General features: G+C 38.0%; 1 protein-coding gene across 3 annotated transcripts in view; it reads left to right on the forward strand.

The window, feature by feature from the left end:
* The window catches only part of CLUB (TRAPP II complex TRAPPC10/CLUB), a 386,678-nt gene that overhangs the window by 148,127 nt on the left and 215,406 nt on the right, over positions 1–23,145 (forward strand). For 2 of the 3 annotated variants that reach the window (XM_089395888.1, XM_089395886.1), the window contains exon 6: positions 6,050–6,225. In XM_089395888.1, the coding sequence (XP_089252014.1) occupies positions 6,050–6,225 (176 nt within the window). The remainder of the gene's footprint in view (positions 1–6,049; positions 6,226–23,145) is intronic. The other variant, XM_089395887.1, reaches the window with a different exon arrangement.

Consider the following 23,145-nt stretch of genomic DNA (forward strand, 5'->3'; position numbering starts at 1 on the left):
GTTGTTAATTTTAACGTTTAATTGATATGATTAAAATTGTTAAAAAGTGCCCAATGCCGATCACCCTTCCTCTCAGTGTTGGTGAATATTCCCACAGTCTGAACATTGGAATAGTAAATTGATATAATTCAAACTCAAAAGTAATAAACAATGATGAGTCAAAGAATTAGTCTGAGGTCATCGATATCTAGAGACTAGAGTTACGACTCAAAAGTTGAAATTGAAAATTAAAAATGGACAAGGAGCATTAAAGGCATGCTGTAGGGGAGGAGTGGTAACAATTAACTGGTAAGTCATATAGCAATGTGGCTTAAGCCGAGTAGAGTTAAGCTTGGTAAGTGAAATGCGTGAGTTAAGGATTGCAAATTAGTTTAGGTTTTGATATTTGCCATGAATTTTTTTTAATATATATTTTTAATATTTGTTTTTACAATTTTTTAAAACATGTTTAAATTTTAAGGGTTGTTAGGCAACATTAAGTAGGGGTGCTTTTGGGTGACCCCCCTAAAAAGGGGTGCTTCTAGGTGTCCCCCTTTTGAGGGGGGATGCCTAGAAGGACCCCTTTTGGGGAAACACATCCCCTACATTGGGGAAATGTTTCCCCCTACGTCTCCCCATGTCTCGCCAAAGGGGGATGTGCATAAACGTTTCCCCAAGCATCCCCCCATCCTAGGTGCGTGGGAAGCGTGAGGTGCATGCACCCTACCTTGGGGGATGTGTCCCCATGGAACACTGAAGATAAGGACAATTGTAAAATGAAATCCTGGATTGAGTAGAGAGGATGACTTCTTATTTAATGAACACTCAACAATACCTCATATCGCTAAAATGGTCACAATATCTACATACTCAATCCCCTAATTCACTTCTGCAAAATGAGGGGGTGAAAAGACCAAGGATCCAGATATAAGGCGAGATTGATGCGGATAAGGTGATAATTTCCATTGTGTAATGGTAAATATTGAAATTATCGTGATAATTATTATCAGCTTGGGGAATGACTTGTGATATATTGCGACCTAGGTGATATATTGTTGATAAATGTAAAACTGTTCCGAATATGTGTCAACTCCTTTGTTGGGATTATTTCTCACCCCTACTTGTCGTAAACATGTCATATGCAACTCCTTGACGTGGGTGATTGTTAATTTTAGATAACAATGGTATGTTCTATGCTTAAGAGCAATTTACTTCAATTTTTCTTATTAGCCCAATATCAATTTCCAGATTAGCAATCACATTAACATGACAATAAATGCAGATAGAACATAAATAAAAACAGTAGAAGACAAGCCAAGACAAGAGGACACAAGATGTGGCGCATGCTAGGGACAAACCCCAATGTGGGGAAACCCTTTGATCAATTCTTCTTATTATTCTTCAAAAGTTCAACAGTGAGAGAGAGTACAATATACAAAATTCACTTGCCCAATCACAGTCAAATCTGTCCAATCAAACTATAGTCATCAGGATGCCCTAACCAGAAAGTCAATGTTGGTCAACTTAGTAAAATTACACCTCCAAATCAGCTTGGTCAAACCCAGTCAATTCGGCCTCCAACAGTAGTCCAAAACAGTCCTGAAGAAATTGGTCAAACTTGGTAAATGCACAGTCAAACCTGTGGTGAAACTTGCTGCGGTCAATGCTGGTCAAACAACACAAAATCTCGGTTTCTGTGCCAAAGAATGCATCTTGTTCAAACAGAAATAATCCCTCAAAAATGACAGTCAAACAAGGTTAGTGCTGGTCAAACTTCCTACAACTTGGTCAATGCTGGAAACAGAAAATCGCAGTAAAACTTTCGCATGTGTGGAGGAGAAGAAGGCTGCTTGAAGTTTGTACGACCCAATCAGATGAGGAGAGAGAGAGATATGTCCAAATGAGGTAGATGCACCTTCTATTTATATGCAACATTGAGGGTGAAGAGACGAGTCTTTTGGGCTTCTGAGCCTACATTAGGTTGCTGGCCAACCTTGACAATTTGTCCATAAATGAAATAAATTCATAATTCCATTTGTACATGTCAAAATGAGATGGTCTTTAGATCAATCCTACACCTCTCAGAAAGAGGAATCCAATAAAAATATCAGTGGCATCAATTGAGTTGTCCAAGGTAGAGTTTGGCCCTAGTCGCCAAATTTAACAATGTTCAACCTTCCATGCTCATTCACTCTTTTGCTTACCAAATGTCATGCTTTGGAGCTCTAGTAAGGTAGAGCATTTTCTCCTTGCATTGTGTTTGACCCTTACCTTGCCATCAATCATGCTTTTGATCCCCATTCATCTTCCAGGGTCTGGCCCTGTTGCTTCAAAATTTAGCAGGCCTTGTGAGGGGACTCATAAGGCAAGGGCAAAATCCTGTTGCAATAATGAGGTATATTGCCACTATCACCTCAACGATCTTCCTCTTGCTTTTCAGTGGAATTTTGTGTTGAAATTTCACTTGCAACGTGATTATCTCATGCAAGAATTTCATCAAACACTTGGTCAACAGTAAGATTTCTAACTCCAATAATTTTCTTCGCAATATTGTATTTTAACCCAAACACATGCAATCTGATTTTTATGAGCAGAAACACTGAAGACTAAATCTGAACTTTAAATGCTAAAGATAAAAATAAAAACCCACAAAAATTGACACTTGAGATTTCTGGGCAAAGCCCCCGGAAAAATCCCTAAGGAAGAGCCAGTAGACATGGAACATACTGGTTTTCCCTTCTCTACTGGCTGAAATACAAGTGTGATGACAAAAAATAAGAAGTGAGTGGTCCTCAACATATATGAGGTCTATCACTCACTAATATTAGCCTAGAATCCCTATAACAAGTTTGATTTTGAGTATGAATTGGGATATTGGATTACAAGCCAACCCAATAGCTCATAATAACAAAAATATGCCACGAAAGACCCACAAGTGTGGGTCAAAGCTGTCCATAAGCATGATGTCATGCCCTTTTGGGAAATAAATTCTTTGAAAGTGCATGAAATAGGCTAGAGGGATGTTCCATCATCATAATCAACTCCATCGTTGAGGGGAAGCTCTCAAGAAGTGCCTCAAATGCCTCAAAGTGTCAAAACCATGCTCTGGGTGCCTTGCATCACTTCAAAGGGGCTAGGAGTATGTTTTGGCACAATCTCTCTCCAACATTGGGGCTCCAAGTGGTAGTACAAGCCCTCCCTTGTCATCCTAGGGATGACCATCATCATGCAATAGGTTATAATGTGCCCTAAAGAAAATTTTGTATGTGTGATAAGATTACTTGAGTTTGATTTGAGACATATATCCTTATCATAATTTAATCATAATCTTCAAATAAATATCGACAAGCTCAATTTTTTGTGTGGTTCTGCGCTGTACATGTTTGTAATCCACCATCATAACCCTAATGCATTGGCTAAGCAAAGGAGCGACACCTAACTATAGTAATTTCTCACTTATGATGCTTGTCGAGATCATTAGCACATATTTAAAACGTTTCCATGAGGCAAACATTCCTATACAATGTGAAACCTTGTTGGTTTAATTTCACTAATAAACCATCCTTGCAACATTGGTTTCTTGGGTAAGAAGTGCTGATTTGTAAACTACCGTGGATATTCAACTGGGTAGTTCGTCACAACAGATCTATTAAAATATATTAGAAAATAAAAAATCTACATTATGAGGGTTTATTTCTCCTTAGATTTCTAGATCTATTAATGACTCTTTATTACGTATGCATGCAAAGTATAATTATGTAGAAAATAAAGAATAGCGAAATAAAAACTCGCAAACCACAATTGACACAAGATATATCTTGGGAAACCCTTTCGGGAGAAAAGCCGACTGGAAGGTGAGGCCGCTGTGCGCTCTTGCTCTAAATGGAAAATGAATACAGATACAAAGAAGTAAGGTTTGTGGCCTATGGGCTACTACAATGCACAAGCCCTCTCTGTGTGGTCCCTCCCTATCCCTCTCGACTACTCTACTCGTCTATGGAACAAAATGCACGCGGAAGGAATGGAACCCCTTTTCCTCCTAGTGGCCTGGTTATAACATAGCCCGATAGCCGACTAGTGGTTAAGTTTGATTCCTTCAAATCTTAACTAGAGTTACAATATTGACTCTTCTAGAGTTTGCTTCATCATGATCACTTGGCTCGACCCTTTTCCATGAATAATGCCGGTTGGCATGGCATCATCTCGAATTATGGTGGTTAAAGTAGGAAGGTCAACCTCTGAGTGGCATAGCTTTTGCATAGGACTTGGATTGAGGCGATTCTCGCCCCGTTGGAAAGGTCTTTGTGTGTACAATAAGAAAAAAGGTGCATGCTAAAGCGGCAAAGTTTTTCCCCCAAAAAATGTTGTTTAATGCTTAAAACTGCTCCTTGAAGGTTTCAGAGCCCAATTTGCTAAACTAGGTCTTGCCAGTGAAAATGGTCACGCGAGCTAATTACTCCATTTTTCCACTCCAAAAGCATTGATATGGATGACAAACAATATAATAATCCAATCCGTGCTTGTCAATTTAGGCTATTTTGCACTCCCGTGCTTGATCTAGAATGATTTTAGCTTAGATCGACATAGGGATTCACTCTAGGCTAGAGTAGTTTTCCTTAGTTTGATATGTGGGGCAAGGCTAATGAGATGATAGAGGGTAGCTTGTTTGTTGTTCCTCTAGGCTCTCTTCTTGTTGTCAAGAATTTTCCTCCTAGGGTAGTGTTTGAGAGATAACATATCTGTCAATTGTCACTGGCATAAATGGGTGAACTTGGTAAAAATGTTGTTTTTATCATCATCATAAAATCTTTGGAAGAAATCCTTTGTGATCATTTTGCTAAATGCATTGAGAGGCCATTACATTTTACCTTTTTGTTTTGTCCACTTGAACTAATTGTAAGCATCCCCTTCATTATCAAGTTGGCTCATAGCAAAAATTCCCGACCTTATCAACCCACATGATAGGCTCTGTTGTCCTGGCCATCCTATTTTATAATTCGATTTTGATTTTGTTGAGGTGACCTGTTCTACCCTGATTTCTCTGGTGATTTGTGGTTGATGAGGTCGGGCTTCCTGGTGGGTTTTGGTAAGATATTGGTTGCACTGTTGATATATCTAATCTTTTGCTTATTCTGTTCATGCAACCCTGGTATTAACATACAGTGGGGGTCAGCAAATTGAATTGTTGTCTCTTAGTTGCGCTGACTAACCATATTTTTATACATTCTCACAACAATGATTTCCTTTTTAGTATTTTATACACGATGATTATTAGATTTTACATGCTTTATCTATGTTACGATTCATTCCAGGTTTTTAATTATATCTGTTTGATAACATCATACCTTTTATTTCTATGCAAAGATTGTTGTCTTTAGAAAACATGTCTTTCCTGACATATATCATCTGAGCACTGTCTGTTGTCTGTGCTTATTTTGTATTTCTTAGCATATATTGACATATATCCCAAGACATCCCTGAACTAGATATTTTTGGATTAGCAAGTTGTTCTCTTTTTGGATTAGCAGGACTGTTCTCTTAATGTGCTAACGATACTTGAAAACTATTTAAGTATGTGAAAACCATTGTAAATCTGATATAAATGCTTAGAGCATTTTGGTTCATTCGAAGGAACCTTTGTCCAAAGGCAGCTTTGTCCCTGGAGTGTAAGGAATCTCCTGAGAGAGCAAAATGATAATTTAATTTCCTGGCATAACTCTGAAGTCTAAATTCTTGTATATAAGGGAGAACGTTATTTGTTAAACCCTAACATAAGCCAGTCATTTAGAAATCCTGAATGGTACTGTTAATTCAGTTGATGGATTGTTTATGGATAAGATGAATGGATGCTGCTTATTCACTTGCCAAAAATCTCACTTATTTGGGATGAAATGAACTTCTTGTTATTTTCAATGATTAAAATTTAAAACCATGCTAGTGAGTAACATAATTGCTTTGAATATAAATTCTGGTTCCTCTTCTTGACTCTTAGCTTCCATCAAATTACATGCTAATCTATACTCTCACCAAAAGATTGCATTCCTGATATGCGTTAACTAATACTTGGCAGTGAATGGCACGAATATAAAGCTGAAGGAGTTTGGTGCAGTGGATCAGGGTGATGATCAAGCCGCATTGTTGGAGCCAGGGCGCAAATCTTTGAGCCAAATTGCACAAGATGACACATTAAGAGAATTTGATTTCCGACAATATCTTTTTGCTCGCCAATCGCAGGTTCATACTCCAGTGAGAATCATAAAGTAATTGTGTGGAGAATTACATTGACAGCAGTAACTACTCCTTTCTAAGTATTGATTGTTCACTTAGACATATATTTTGTTCTTGCAAAGTAATTCTCTCAAGACGTCTCAATAGAAGCATATATGGTTTTGCTTAAATGTTTGACTTGTGTGGACTTTTTCCTCTAAAAGTTGAATTTGTTCATAAAGATGATAACCTTGTAATATCTCTAAGATATTGACATCAGGTAGAAATCTGATTTATATGTTGAAGTTGTTGAGATTCGAGAACAGTAGAAGAACCTTTGTGTTAAATTTAGAGCTCCATGTTCCATTTTTTGTACTAAAATGTTAAGAGTTTAGTTGCCAGGGTTTGCAGGGATGGGGACAACGACATGACTTCTGAAATTCAGGTTGCAGAGGGATTTTGGGTTGCATCACATATAAAATTTTAAACATTTAAAAAAATTAGAACCAAAATTTATGTGATATAACTTAAAACATATATGATTCATTCACTAATGATATTATTAGATTCAACAACCATCGATTTTTAATTGTTGATTTTTGGGGTAGCCACGGTCGGTATTCCCAGCTACTTAAGTCGGCCCCTAGAGGGAAATCTAAAGGAAGAAATTTAAAATTAAAATTTGAATTTATTGTCTCCAAAAGTCAAGTCGGCCCAGCTAAGAAGACACACCTTCTGGGGCACCCTAAAACCACTATATATTGCCATTCGACCATATCACTTGGGAGCAATTCAGATCATCTCATAACATCTATTCTTCTGTTCACACATGTGAAGGAGCTGAGTTTTCTGTGGAGAATAATCTTCTGTGGCAGCCGAGTTTATCTTATATCTGACCAGCGTGGACCAGCAGGCTAGCTAGCACATGTGGCCACAAGGTTTGACTGAGATTTTTTAGGCAGTTGTTCTGGGCAGTTGACTGAATTTCAGAAGAGCTGCAGGAGACTGAAATTCGCCCATGTTGACCGAATTTCTGAGGCAGCAGCAGGAAGGCTGAAATTGGTCTGTTTGACCATGTTTGACTTATTTGTTTCTGTGGTCAGTTTGACCTGTTTTGACTGGAAAATCGGATTGTACCTTTCTTGAATTGAAGAATTTCTTCTAGAAAATATTGATGGGGTTTCTCACGAGTTTGGGTTCCTTAGGTGAAAAATTTGTGTCTTTGAGTGCGTGGCTGTCTCTTTATGATCCTACTGTCATTATTGCATTGCTGTTGAGATTTTCTATGAATAATTGCTTAATGATGAATGTGACATAAGTAAACTTGTTTAAGAAATCATTGGAAGTAATTATCAGTGTAGAATATCAGATTTCTCCTTAAGAAAATCAATATGGTATCAGAGCTAGTTGAGAGAAAAGCCAAGAAGAAGCCAAGGGGTTCTGGTTGGATCTGTTTAGGGCTGGTTTATGCCCTAGTTTTACTTGTAGACCTTGACTGAGAACCATGTCTTTCAGAGCTGGAAATCCTCAATCACTGCTTTATTATCCTTGGACAGTCTCATATTACCTCTCCAATCAGGTGAGAAGACAGGGATACAGTTTTGGAGACTAGGTAGAAACCCTAGTGCTGGGCCGAAAGGTCTCAAGAGACTATAAACAGGGTCGAGCTGCCTCATACCTGCGTAGAAGCCAGCAAGGCACACAGTTTGAGATGAATTTCAATGCAGATGAAGATGGGTTTGCTGATGAGGCCATTAATGGTTCAAGATTTGAGCTTGCCCCTAGGGCTGAAAACTATCCTAATTTGGTCTCAACAGAAGGAGTGGGAGCTCATGAAATTGAGAAACCAACAGAGAACATTGTGTGCAGGTTGCCAATGATCACCTTAAGGACATTGTCAATGACCACCCTTTTGGAAGTCAACCCACAACCTGTTATAGAAACTGGTCATTTAAACGAAGGTAAAGCCATTGGCAAAGAGAACATTTCAAACCCAAGCAATGACATGGATAGTAAATTCCGTGGGCATAAGTTCACAGCCACCTACAGTGTTCCAAGTTCCAACTATGGCACCCTAAGGAAATTCTGGGGTATTAAACATGATGGAAACCTGCTTGCTGTTGGTGGTGTTTTTGATGGTTCAAACTGAGGGCAATTTGGATCAGGTTGATTTGAGAGATAAAGAAAATCCTTTCTTATAGAATATTCTCCTGATAATGAGTTGAGTTTTTCTTACCCAATCTTGTCTCCATGAAGTTTAGCCTACAAGTGATTGGTTGGATAATGTCATGGAATGTGAGGAGTGGTTAGACGAGTCATCACAGGAATTTGATGCACTTGTAGATGATGTCCCTGAGAAACTTGGTTAACAGGAGAACGCTGAATGTCTCCCTAAATCTAATATAGAGAAAGGACAAAATAGAACAAGGACAAGAACTGAGTCATAGATTGGGCTGCCTTATATACATACCAGAGATAGGAAGCTTCTAGCAGCTACAGCAAGTCTAGATCAAGGACATATTTTTTTTTAAGGACTGATAGGGCTGGAACAAGGTGCTGACCAACAAGGTCAACATACGAATGATTGGTGCATATCTAAGACAGCCTATGGTATGGATGATTCAAGCATGACATATGATCTGATCTGAAGTTTTTAATTACTCCAAGAACCAGAGGGAGCTAAGAAGAAAGCTTACCTATTTTTTGTATAGAACAATAAATTCCTGTGATGGGATTCACAAGTGGTCAATGATCTTCTAAAGTTCAAGATAATATGATGGCATGGATCAGCGTAATGATTGGTTCCATGACTATAGCAGAATAATTTACAAGGTTAGATCTTAGACTTTTGTGATCCATATTGATAATGAGGTTTCCTTTTGGATTAATCACATCATTAAGATTTGGTCGACGTTTCAAACCATCTAATGTGGTTCATCCCTAGGACAAAGGTGAAAAATCAATCTACCCATAAGTTTAAATAGCAGAGATGCATCTAGATCCAAAGTTAGCCGTTAAGAATTAGCTATTAGAAGAATAAAATTAATATTATTTAGGTATTAAATTAGATTAAATTCAATAAATCAAATTAAATAAAATTAATATTTAATTATAAATTAATAATTAGCCGTTATGAAATAGCTGTTAGGAGTTAGCTGTTAGAAATTAGTTGTTAGAACAATTGAAATAATAATTAATTAATTAATTGATTAATTAATTAATTAATTTATTGATTATTATTATTATTTTTTAATAAAATTAAATTAGATTAGACTAAATTAAATTGAATAAAATTAATATTTAATTATAGAATACGAATGAATATAATTATATATGTATATTGATTATAAAATCAGATTAATATTATTATATCATTTTTAGAATAAATTAATTAATTATTTAAAAAGAAGAAGAAGAAGGGGCAATCAAGAAGAGAGGGTAGGAACCCAACTCCTGCATAATTTCCAACCATCGTCCCTGTTGAGATTGATTGCATTTTTTTCTCAATCTCAATGGCTTCTCGTAGCTTCCTATGATGGAACTGATCAATTCTTGCGATGACCCGAGAGTCCTCAATGCAGACATGGTGCTTAGATTTCTATGCATGTTCAGCCAAAGCTAAGGAGCAGGAACGTTTGTGCTTAATGTCTGCTGCATGTTCTTGGATTCATTGGCTATTAGACCGACCAATTTCCCCAATGTAAGGAATCCCATAAGAACAAGGGATAGAATAGACAGCTTTCATGTCTTCAGGGTTCACAGGGTCTTTAACAGATCTAAGCAAATTTCTAATGGTACTAAGGGGTTTGAAGGTTTCAAAAAAATTATTCTTTTTAAGAATATGAGCAATCCTATTGGTGGTCCCCTGGATAAACGAAAGCTGCACATTGGAGATTAGATCATCCCGAGCAGGTTTAACCTTGGATTCTTCACTGGCTCTTTGAAAAGCTCTGAAGCCTTTATGCCTGCGATAGCCATTATTTTCAAAAACTTTCAGAAGATGAGATTTTTCTTCTTGCAAGTGATTCTCATCAGAAATCCTCAGAGCACGGGTGGCACGAGTGTTGAGAACCCCAAATTTTTGCACCGGAAAATGATGAGAACTAGCATGAAGATATTGTTTCGTGTGAGTTTTTTTGTGATGAATTTGGTGAGAAACAGAACGATCATTCATGTTAGACTTGCAAACGTTGTTAATAAAATTCGAAATTCTTAGGAGTCTAGAAGGATATGATCTTTTGAAAGCCCTAGCGTTTGTAGATAAAACCCTAGAGCTAGACCTAGAGTATCAATGAATGAAGAAACCCTAGCTCATGCAAGGAAGGAAAGGAAAGTGACATGCATTAGTAGTTGAAGATGAGGACGAGGATGAGCATTTCTAGTTTGATGAGATTGCAGATGAATTTTTAAAATTTTTGCAAGAAGGCAAGGTTTCAAGAGGGAGTTAACAATTCCCTACAAGCCTCAGATAAAAAAGATAAGTACTTAATATCCTTTTTTCCTTCTTGATTATTATTATTACTTTATTATTAGTTAGTCTCTTGTCTTTGTACCTTTGCTTGGTTACAATTGTTTCTTCCATGGCCTCCTAATGAGGTTTGCACGAGCATCGTGAAGGCTGCCAAAGCTTTGGAAACAAATGGAAGCATCGAGAAGAATGAAGCAAAGTTTGTGACAAGAGGTTTCTCCCAGGATCAAGTTCATGAGTGAAAGATTATACAAACATCTAGAACCATGCCAACTCTTAGTTAAGAGGGAGCAGACCGTCAGATAGTTTTGAAAGGATGCCATGATGGAAGAAATTGTATTGAGACTTGAAGGGAAGTTAGTGGTGACTTCCAAGTGGATCTACAAGATCAAGCATGCGACAAATGACAGCATAGAAAAGTACAAAGCGAGATTCATGGCAATAAGGTTCTCCTAGAAAGAGGGAGAGGACTATGAAGAGATGGTTGCCAAGTACACTTCTATTAAAGTTATTATTTCTATTGCTTCTATTATGAATTGAAGGTTACATCAGATGGATGTGAAGAGCACTTTCCTCATTAGACTAATTAAGGAAGAAGTGTACATAAAGCTGCCTCAGGGATTTGAGGTACGTGAGGAGTCTCATGTCTGCAGATTGTAGAAAGATTTGTACAGACCTTAGGCATGGTATTCTTGGATTGATGGATATTTGATGAGTCTTAGTTGACTTGTTATTATATGGTTTGTTTCTGATGGGAGCAGAAGGACTTACATGACAGAGGGAGCAGTAGTGGCATGAGGATTTGCTTTCATAGAAGCAGTCAAGATTATCACAAGAAGCTTTGCTTAAGAGGGAGTTGACCCTTGAGTTTGAGATGAAGAGTCTAGATTTGATGCATTACTTCCTTTGTCAAAGGAAGTATACTATTGAGATCCTTCAGAGATTTGGGATGATGGACTGTCATGAGATTGGGTTTGAGATTGTTAGACTAGATGCTCAGAGACATGAAATCTCGTAAGAGAAGTATACCTTCTATCAATGGACCATGCAAGCCAAAAGATATGCTTCAGTGACTAGAAAGCAACAGTGGCAGAGGGAGAAACCATGATTGCCACAACAAAATCTATTTCAATGTCAAAGGGAGGTCCTAGTTAGGGTGACCATAAAGTAGCTATGGTGATGGATCTAGTGAAGGAAGTCGATATAGGTTGAGGCCACTTCAGGGAAGAGGAAGTCAAGATGGCTTCATGATACCTTGCCGAAGGCCATGGAGTCAATGGGGAAACCCATGTGGTCAGTTAGGGAGAGAAAACCACCAGAGAGGTTGGGTGGCTATGTGGCGGATGTTGTGGATATTGAGCAACTGTGATTGCCACAACAAAATACATTTCATTGTCAGAGGGAGGTCCCAGTTATGGTGACCATAAAGCAACTGTGGTGATGGATCCACTGAAGGAAGCTGATATAGGTTGAGGCCACTTCAGGGAAGAGGAAGCCAAGATGGCTTTGTGATACCTTGCAAGAGGTCATGGTGTCAGTGGAGAAACCCAAGTGGTCAGTTAGGGAGAACAGACCACAAGAGAGGTTGGGTGGCTTTGTGGCGGATGTTGTGGCTATTGAGCTAGCTAGGTACGAGGAGGCTACGAGTTAGCTGATTTGGAGGGATACCATTGTGGAGGAGTATGCCTCCATCATGAAGAATGATCTATGGGAGATAGTGCTGAGACCTGAGGGGAAGTCAGTGGTGACTTCCAAGTGGCTCTACAAGATCAAACATGCCGTGGATGGCAACGTGGAGAAGTTCAAAGCTCATTTTGTGGTACGGAAGTTCTCACAAGCAGAGGGAGTTGACTATGAGGAGACCTTCGCATCAGTTGCTCATTATACCTCTATTAGAGTAGTGATCTCCATAGCAGCTGAGATGGGGTGGAATATCCACCAAATGGATGTGAAGATGACCTTTCTCAATGGGGTCATACATGAGGAGGTTTACATTGAGCAACCATAGGGCTTTGAGGTGCATGTTAGAGTCTCATGTGTGTAGGTTTAAGAAAGCCTTATATGGACTGAAGAAGGTGCCTAGAGCATGGTACGAGAGGATTGATGCTTACTTGTAGCAGATGGGTTTCCAAAAGAATGATGTAGATTCGAACCTATATTTCATTATGGTTGGTGAGGATCCACTCATTTTGGTTCTGTATGTGGATGATTTGTTTATTATAGGAGAGGAGAGACTGATTCAAAACCATAAGAGGGACCTTGCTTCAGAGTTTGACATGATCGATATGGGACTGATGCACTACTTTGTTAATTTGGCAGCTCATGGATAAATTCCCCTTTGGGCAACCTTCCTCATCAAGAAAGACCCTCCTAGCCCTGGGAAGAGTTTAATTTGGTTAAAGTAAAATTTAATTTTTGAAGTGAAACCCACATGTGCAAAAAAGTACAAGTCGGCTTGGGTAAGCTAATTCCACCTCCTAAGATGTATATAGGTACACCACATATCACATCACTTTGGAGCATCATCACATCATCACATCTTCTCTCTTCTCTTGATTGGTTCTTACTGGTCTACAATTGGAGGTCTGAGCTTACATGGAGGCTAGTTGTGATTTTTGTGTTGACATTTCTGTTTGGGACAATTTGACCAACTTTGACTTGAGGTTTTGATTTGCTTTGACTTGGAAAATTTCGATTTTTAGAGGTCGAATTATTTGGGGAAGGAATCAAACTTTTCTAGGTAGTTTGATTTGGGTTGACCGCAGGCATGTTGACTGAAGTTTGACGGCAGATATGTTGACTGAAGTTTGACCACAAACATTCTCCTCCTTTGATTGAGCATTTTGGGATTGTTTTAACTGAGGTTTGACTAGCAAAGAAGGCCAAGTTGTTTGATTGTTGACTGAGCTCTTTTGGATTGGTTAGGGCATCATTTGTTGTTGTTGACTTTGATAGAAATTGCAGATTTGACTTTTGGGCTCATTTCTTGGATATTGGTTAGTGGATTGTTGAATAAGTCAATTATTTGACTTGGACTCTTTATTGTTGAATTGGAACATTATATCTCTCTGCCAAACGTTTGATGACAATCAAATATAAGAAGAATTTGAAGGGGTTTTCCCCTAGTCTTTAACCAAATCTTGTCTCTTGCTATTGCTCTTGGTTGTCTTCTATTGTGAATTGGATTTACTGTTCTATCAACAATTTCTTATTGTTACTAGAAGATTGAATTACTGGATAATTGATTAGTAATTGACGAAGAAATAGGATAAGTGATTGTGTTAAGCGTGGAACTCTAGAAAATTAGCATGGTATCAGAGCTAAGGTAAAGACAAGACTAAGGAGACAAGAGACTAAAGCAATCACCTATGAAGGAATCCATTTGGAAGAAGCTACTTGGTCAAGATGCTTGCCTCTTACTTCAAGGATGCAGAGAAGCCAAGTGACTCATCAAATTTTGTTGCTTGGAAGGTCATGTTGGAAGTGATATTTGATGAAAACGATGTTTTGGAATATGTGGAAGGAAAATATCTGAGCCACCGGAAAATGCTCGTGTTGCTGCCAAGGCCAAGCATAAGAAAGGTGAGATCAAAGCCAAGAAAATACTCATTGATTCTTTGAAAGATGATTTGCTTACTTACATTGGCAAAGTGAAGAAGTCTAAGGATAACTATGACAAGGTAGTTGGGATGTATGAGGTCAACAATTTGAATCATATTCTTTCCTTGAAGAATCAACTCAAGAAGATTAAGATGAACAAAGGGGAAACTGTGGAATCATATGCCATGAGGATATCCCAACTAAGGGATCCATTGCAGATAGCTAGAGAACCTATATCTTATAGAGAGTTGGTGCTTATTCTTTCCTTGAAGAAACAACTCAAGGAGATTAAGATGAACAAAGGGGAAACTGTGGAATCATATGCCACGAGGATATCCCAATTAAGGGATCCATTGCAGACAGCTAGAGAACCTATAGCTTATAGAGAGTTGGTGCTTGTTACTCTTCAAGGTCTTCCTCCTATTTGAGAAATCTTTATTACTACTATAAGAAACAATAACAAGTTCCCGACATTTGATGAGTTGTTTGGTATATGCACTCAAGAAGAAACAGAGATGATTTCTAGAGGGAGAATTCAGAAACATGCAAAAGGAGAGCCCTTTGCCTTTGCCATTCAAGACAAGAGGAAGAAAGGAAAAGGAAGATCATTTAATTCAAGAACGCCAACATTGTTGGAATCTCAGAATATTTAAGGGGAGAAAAGTTGAGTGTTTCAAGTGCAATAGGTGTGGACATTTTGCCAAAGCCTGCCCAGAAAATGAGAATGCTCCAAGGTCCAATTTCAACAACAATCGAGGCTTCAACAACAAGAAGTTCAATGATAGAAGAAGAGGAGATGCTAGAAGAAGAAGAGATGATGGAAGAAGAAGAGATGCTCTTGATGATCGTGAAGAAGCCCATTGTCCTCAAAAGAGATTAAGAAACTCTAGGTATGGAAATAATGTAGCTACCACTCAATTTGAATATATTCTTATTTCTTCTCTTTCTAGTTCCTCTCCTACAGATTCATGTGATAGTTGGTTGGTAGATAGTGGGGCCTCTAGACATTTCTCTGGGTGTCGTGAAGTCCTCTCAAACTTGGTTGAGAAGGAAACTAACTTGAAAATCATTCTTGGAGATAATTCTACTTGTCCCATGAAGGGTTTTGGTTTTGTTAAATTCATTTGGATTATGGGGAAACCATACTTCTTCATGATGTTATGTATGTTTCGGGGTTGAAGAAGAACCTTGTATCTATCTCTGCCTTGGAAGATAAAGGAATGAAAGTTGCCTTCATAAGAGGAAAGTCCTCACCTGGCCTATGGAATCTTGCATAAGGGATGCTTTCACCTTGGGATCTAGAATTGAAGGACTCTATAGAGTCAATGGTAGACCTTTGCGAGCAATGGTACATAATAACAATCATCAAAGTGAGCTTTGGTACCAAAGGTTTGCTCATCTATACTATGAACCCTTGCCCAAAGTAAGGAGGATGGTATTCAGAACGCCTGAAGTTCAAACTAGTCATGAAGGAGTATGTATGTGATATGCCAACAGAAAGAAGTCGAGGGGACTATTACTTTCTAACAAAAGCAGTGTTAGAAAATCAGAAAGGCAGAAAGATTTTCTTGTTCTTGATAATTACTTGTGATGTTTCTTATTATTACAATTCTTTATATCTTCTTTCTTTAGTTCATCAATTAATTACCAAAAGGAACAACACATAAAACAATAAACACCAGATGTAGGCACATGCCAGGGCAAAACCCCCTTGAGGGGAAAACCCAGTCAAGATAAGTCTTCCTTTCAATAGTATTCTTTGAGACTCTTCACCCTAGACCAAGACTAGACCTTCCCTCCACACCAAGTTAACCTCCCAAAATTTTGACCTCTTTCCAACAACTTTGACTAGGCAACAACTTATGACAACTAGCAGCTTTCGACAGCAGATAAACTTTGAAGACTTTGATCTCCCAATTTAGAGCAAGAAATAGAGAAAGAGAAATACCAAAATTTTGATTTTCCTTTACTCCTTAGACTTCCCCAAACTCGCATTCACTTCGGCTTTCCGACAACAGACTTTGCACCTTTTCCCAGCTACAAGAGAACTTCGCAATTCTTCCCAAATACAAGAGAATTTCGCACTTTTTCCCAGCTACAAGAGAATTTGAACTTGTGTGAGAGAATGATGCTCCAAATGAATTTGATGAGCTTGCTTTTATAGGCATCTTGTTAGGTGGAATAGGGTCCTTAGGAAGACTTGATCTTCTTCTAGGCCGACGTGGTGTGGAGGTTACATAATTCATATTTGACTCAATACTTAACCTTTTTACATGATTCAAAAGCCCAAGAAGGGTCTCTTTAAATGTACAATGACTCTATAGACTCAGAATAAATCCTAGAAGTTCTCAGTGGGGATTTTGACCTAAAACAAGGTAACCCAAGCATGAAACCCATGCTTTAATAAGTCACAATAATAATAATAATAATAACAATTAATCTTTTCTTTATTCTTTTGACAAATACATTACATGATGACTCAAGTACGTTAATGAAGAATATAGTTACATTTTCTAACACTCCCTCTTAACTAGGGAGGTATTCATAATGTAGAAATACGATGGAAGATCTCAAGCCATATGAACCATGAAGAACTTTAGGCACCACAATGCCATGGACAAGATTCCTTACCAGGGCAATCTATCCAAATAGTCATTCAATAGTTTAGGCACCGCAATGCCATGGATTAGTTTCCTGACCAAGCCAATCTATCCAGGTGGGACTAAGATGGACTCAAGCTTTCGGCCCCTTTAGGTATCCTCAAGCTTACTTGCTAACCTTCAACCCAAAAATCCAGGTGTGTATACCGCTCAATAACTAACACCACTTTTCCAACTTTGGGACCCATACATCAATAAAAAATGCCAGCCATATGTCTTCCCAGTCAATGTTTCACTCACAAAACCTTAGCGCCCCTTGATCCAACAGATCAAGAGTGGCCAATCTCTCCTAATCAAATTGATTGGTAATCAACATGCTATCAAAACCTTCGAGAGATTCACTTGTACAAACACAACCCCAATCAATAATATACTTTCATATGTACATAATCAAATACAAACCTTTGGGGTCTTTTCGACAACTTGATGTTTCTTCTCACTTTTCATAGTATGACTACCAACTGAATCATTGACAGAAGATTCCTCAATTACACACTTTTCCTTCCTACTTTCCATGTGGTAACATATCCTTTGAAATTCGTTCTTCATTTTAACACTAAGCTATGGCCGCCCTCTCAACCAAGAAGCACCTCTGCATCTAGACTCCCTCTTAATCTTAGGGAGATCTCTTCTATTCAGGCTTCCTCTTAATTCAGGGAGATCAACTTCTTTTCGTCATCAGAGAATCTTTCGTGGCTTCCAACCATTTAATCAGAGTTATCATCAACCCCATCATGCTTATCACATCGACGTACATCTTCAGCATATTGAAGATTATGTGCCTGTACAACTTAAATAGCAAGTACAACCAAATATATAGAAGCAGATGTTAACCACATTAGAATCACAGAAGCATTTCATCTTTATACATATCAGATACCCAAACTCAATTACAAACAAGAGACATATACTCTTCAACATCTTGTTGTGGACTTTGTCATAAACCCTGGACTATTTCAAATTTTCATAACAACTTTTATTCCATCTAGAGTTTCAATGTCACTTCCAAAGGTATGACATACCTTCCTTCAACATATATCAAACCCTAGAAACAATTCACACAAATATAGATCTACAAGGCATCTAACAACCTTTCAAAATACATATGTTAGACTTCTCACTAGGGATTCATACAAATCCTAGATTTCATACAAAAAAATCAATCGAAGTCAATCACACCTTAGGCATTAACCTGACCAGCTTCCACTAGGGTTAGTTGCAAACCTAGATTTCCAATCAATCATCAAATCCATTCAAAAACTCAAATTTCAACAGTCTGTCACAAATCTCAAATTATCAGATAGTCATCATACATCAGAGATTTCTACTTTGACTAAGGTTCAACTCCAAAACCCTAGAATTCGATTTCACAATTTCAACAAATTATCATATGGTCATCATACATCAAAGATTTCTACTTAGACTAAGGTTCAACTCCAAAACCCTAGAATTCCATTCAACAATCACTAAATACATAGATCTCAGATTGTTATATCACACATACTAGACAAGTTAACTTCACTAGGGTTTAGCTACAAAACCCTGGATTTCCAAATATGATCATCCTAGAATCTCAGATAAGGACTTTCATTAAATCCTAAAACTTATGACCATCAATAACTAGGTCAACCCATGTATCTAGGAATTCATGCATATCATACATAAGTATATCATATGTCTGACAACATTAATATATCTGAACTAGACCAAGCTAGGGTTTCAACAAAAAGGACATATCTGTACATGCCTAGATTTCATCATCATGCAAATATATTTCATATCATGTGTTAGTCAAACCCAACTTCACAAATATCAATAGGAGTTAGACACACAACAATCTTGATTACACTAGGGTTTGATCAGATAAACATACCCACACCAATTAAATATTTCTAAGACAATATAAGGTTATAGCTCACACATTCCACCAAACCCTAATGGGCTAGGGTTTCAACATTACCAAAGCTTCAAAGGTTTGGGATTTTAGACCTTATCATTCAATCCTAACAAATTAGGTTTTCCCGATCATACCATGATCCCAAACATGACATCATCAATAAAAAATCAAATAGCAATTCACAATATCCCTAAGCAGTTTAGCGTTTTTAGACATTCACATTAGCATACCCTTCAGTTAGGGTTTTCCAAAGAACCTGTCTAGGGTTCTACACAATCAATTAAGAATATGAGTGGGGTGGGTAAATTTATCAAGAGATGAATCACGCAAAACAAGAATCACTATGATTCAATATTGTGAAAATTCCTACACTGAAGGAACCCCTACTGCAGCAAAATTGAATCTACTTCACCTACTTGATTTTTAAATTACATTCAAGAAGTTATTTTTTGAATATTGAAGCAAATTACTTCTGCAACCTACACTAATTAAATATTTGATCTCATGAAACAGAAAACAGAGCAAAGAACAAGATATATAGGACACACTTATTTTTGGACACAATAGTCCCCGGAAAAACCCAATGCGGGAAAACTGGTGCACGAGTTTTGAGGGTTTATTATTGTGCAGGAGAAATATCTGAATACAAATCTAGGATGCTCATCTAGAAATCCTTTACAAAGAAAAATATTGGCAGAAAATTTGAGTGAGTTTTGCTTCACTTCACCCTGCAGAATTCTGGTTGATTTGACACAAGACTGGCTAGCCTCAGCTACTTCTGCGCTTTCTCTGCATAGGCCTTGCTTTAGCCTTTCAGGCTCTGTGTCAGCCCTATGTTACCTCTTCTGCCCTCTACGTCAGCTATCCTGGTTGTTTTGGCAGTTCCGGCTGTTCCCGACAGTTCTGGATTCTATGTGGCAAACAACTTTTCCGCTCTGCGCTGGCCCTTTTGGCTCTGCGTTAGGGATGCGTGGGCGTAGATAGCCCAACGTCAGCTCTGTTGGCTACTGCTTTGCCTCTCTGCAAGCTCTCTTCGCCTCTCTGTCAGTATTCTTTGGAGAGTCCTCCCGGATTCTCACTGCCCCTCTACTGCTGAATGATCACGTAGTTCAAATTTCTCAGCTTCCTAGCCTCAAAAATCAAACTCTAGATCAATTCGTTCTCTTCGTGTGTGTTTTCAAATGAACCCCAAGCCTCCATTTTATACTTTTGTTGTTGAGACTTCAACGACCTAGTTTAAGTCTCTAATCAACGACTAAGATTAAAACATGATTTGATCCGCCTTCTAGATCATTCTCACCCATATTTTGATTAATACCCATTAATATTTTAATTTCCCTAAATTTAGACTTAGGAACCCCATTAAAAATATTAATTATTTTAATAAATTACAACTCGGGTGAAATTTCACCAAAAGGTTTCTGGGTTCTTTAGAAGTCATGTGCCTTAGCCTCTCCACCAATTTTCAAGGCTAGAGCACAACCTATGCTACCAAAAACTAACAAATATAGCTAGACATAACAATGTTAGTAATAGATTATCAAATGAATAATCCTTTCAATCAATGTATTTAAAGCATACCTTTTGTTCCTTGACCAACCTTGTCTTGAGAGATCCTCCTTCTTATAGATGTTTTTCCTAATCAAAACAATAGAGGGAGAATGGTGATTAGTATTTAATATAATCAAAACTTGAATAAGTACATGAACCAAAAACTGAAAAGACATGAGATACTTCTCTTTGGGAGTTGTTGGGGGCTCCCTCCAAAGCTTGAGGGATATCTACAAACTTATAAAAACAATACAAAAATGTCTTTTCCAAAATATTTTAAAAACCTATAAATTGTAAAACATATAAAACAAGATATATAAAGTTACAAGCAAAGGACTTAGTAGTCTAAGTCCCTAATGTCGGGTTCTTCGGGCTTGACTTTCTTTGAGTCTCCTTCCTTAGCAAATTTGGCTTGATCCCTTCCTCTCTTCTTATTCTTTGGATTCTTGGGACAGTCACTCTTGTAGTGACCCTTCTTATGACATTGATAACACTCTATCTTGGACATGTCAACTTTCTTCCTTGGTCCCTTTGATGTCTTTCCTTTATGATGAGCAATGTAAGCATTTGATACTCGTTCAGGATTGGTAACCATTGAGATCCATAGTTCTTGACTGCAGGCGGTCCATAATTCTTTAAAAGTGGGAGCTACCTTCTAATTGTTGAGACCTGCAGCAAATGCACCCCAAGAGGGTGCCAATCCTAATAGAGCAGTGATCACAAGTTCTTTGTCTGGAGCTCATCTATTGCCAAGAGATCATCCGTGAGTCTAGCTATCTTCACAAAGTAGGTTGCCACATTATCTTCTTTAGTCATCTTCATAGTCCTTAGCTCATTCTTCAAACTTGCTACTTGTCCAATATTCTTAATAGTAAATAGCTTCGACAAGGCTTCATACATTTCCCGGGCATGATTGCTGTTAGTTATGAATGGGACAAGATTTTCCTCTATCCCTTCACCTTTAGAGCCATGGACACCAATTCTATTTCCCTGGATTTCACTTTGTTGGCATCACTGGATTCCTCTGTAGGCTTCTTTACTTTTCCTCTTACCAAGTCCAATACCTTGTTCTTTTCAAGGATTAGGTCAATCCTCTTTTTCCAGGACCTGAAGTTAGAAGCTCCTTCACATTTGTTCTCTCCCTTGATTGAGTTAGACATCTTCCTTGAATATAGTAGACTCCTTCCTTGAGATAGTCCCTTTGAATGGTACCTTGATTGAGTGCTAGAGATTGCCTTTTTCTTCCTTCTTCACCAAAGCTCTGATACCATGTTAGAAAATCAGAAAGGCAGAAATATTTTCTTGTTCTTGATAATTACTTGTGATGTTTCTTATTATTACGATTCTTTATATCTTCTTTCTTTAGTTCATCAAGCAATTACCAAAAGCAGCAACACATAAAACAATAGACATCAGATGTAGGTACATGCCAGGGAAAAACCCCCTCGAGGGGTAAACATAGTCAGGATAATTTTTCCTTTCAATAGTATTCTTTGAGACTCTTCACCCTAGACCAAGACCAGACCAGACCTTCCGTCCATATCAACTCAGCCTCCAAGAATTTCGACCTCTTTCCAGCAACTTCAACTAGGCAGCAATTTACCGCAACTGGCAGCTTTCGGCAACGGACAAACTTGGAAGACTTAGATCTCCCAATCTAGAGCATAAAACAGAGAAAGAGAAACACCAAAATTTCGATTTTTCTTTTCTCCTTAGATTTCCCCAAACTTGCATTCACTTCGGCTTCTCGACAACAGACTTCACACCTTTTCCCAGCTACAAGAGAACTTCACACTTCTTCCCAACTACAAGAGAATTTTGCACTTTTTCCTAGCTACAAGAGAATTCAAACTTGTGTGAGAATGATGCTCCAAATGAATTTGATGAACTTGCTTTTATAGGCTTCTTGTGAGGTGGAATAGGGTCCTTATGTTGACTTGATCTTCTTCTAGGCGGACATGGTGTGGAGGTTACATAATTCGTATTTGACTCAATACTTAACCTTTTTACGTGATTCAAAAGCACAAGAAGGGTCTTTTTAAACGTAAAATGACTCTATAGACTCAGAATAAATCCTAGAAGTCCTCAATGGGGATTTTGACCTAAAACAAGGTGACCCAAGCATGAAACCCATGCTTTAATAAGTCACAATAATAATAGTAATAATAATAAATCTTTTCTTTATTCTTTTGACAAGCACATTACATGATGACTCAAGTACATTAATGATTTTTTCCGGGGAAAATAGAGTTCGTAATTTCTATTAAGAAGTAGATAATAGAGATTACATGCTGTTGATGCCGAGGCATATGCTGTAGTGTGGCGATGCCACTGTTCAGTAATATATACATAAAGCTGTCCTGTAGGTGTCACTATGGATACGATGGGGCTGTATCCATAACAAAAATAATAACCAGTTATACATAATAAGTTCAAAAATAGTGCAGAGTTTGAGGTGTGTAAACCTCCAGCCTAGTACTAAACAAATTAGCAACGATCAGAGCCAAGTAGATATATACAAAAATTGACAAGTAGTTCAAAATTTTCAGATGGGGGGGATGTCCCCTATTTGAAAGCCATCCATGTATGGACGGTGGTAGAACCTGTGCATCCCCTCTGGGCTGTATTCTTCGATCATCCAATCGCCTAGAGGCCGATCCGCCGCTTCTTTCGAGAGCCGGTCAGCAGTTGTATTTCTTTCCCTGTAGATATGAGAAACAGTGATCCGGTCAAAATATGTTTTGAGAAAAACAATTTCTTCCAAGATGTGTTTCAAAGAATAT

The sequence above is a fragment of the Pinus tabuliformis genome, chromosome 1_2 (assembly GCF_031772625.1).
Source record: "Pinus tabuliformis cultivar Carrire ecotype Pingquan chromosome 1_2, CPIR1, whole genome shotgun sequence".
In the NCBI taxonomy this organism is placed as follows: domain Eukaryota; kingdom Viridiplantae; phylum Streptophyta; class Pinopsida; order Pinales; family Pinaceae; genus Pinus; species Pinus tabuliformis.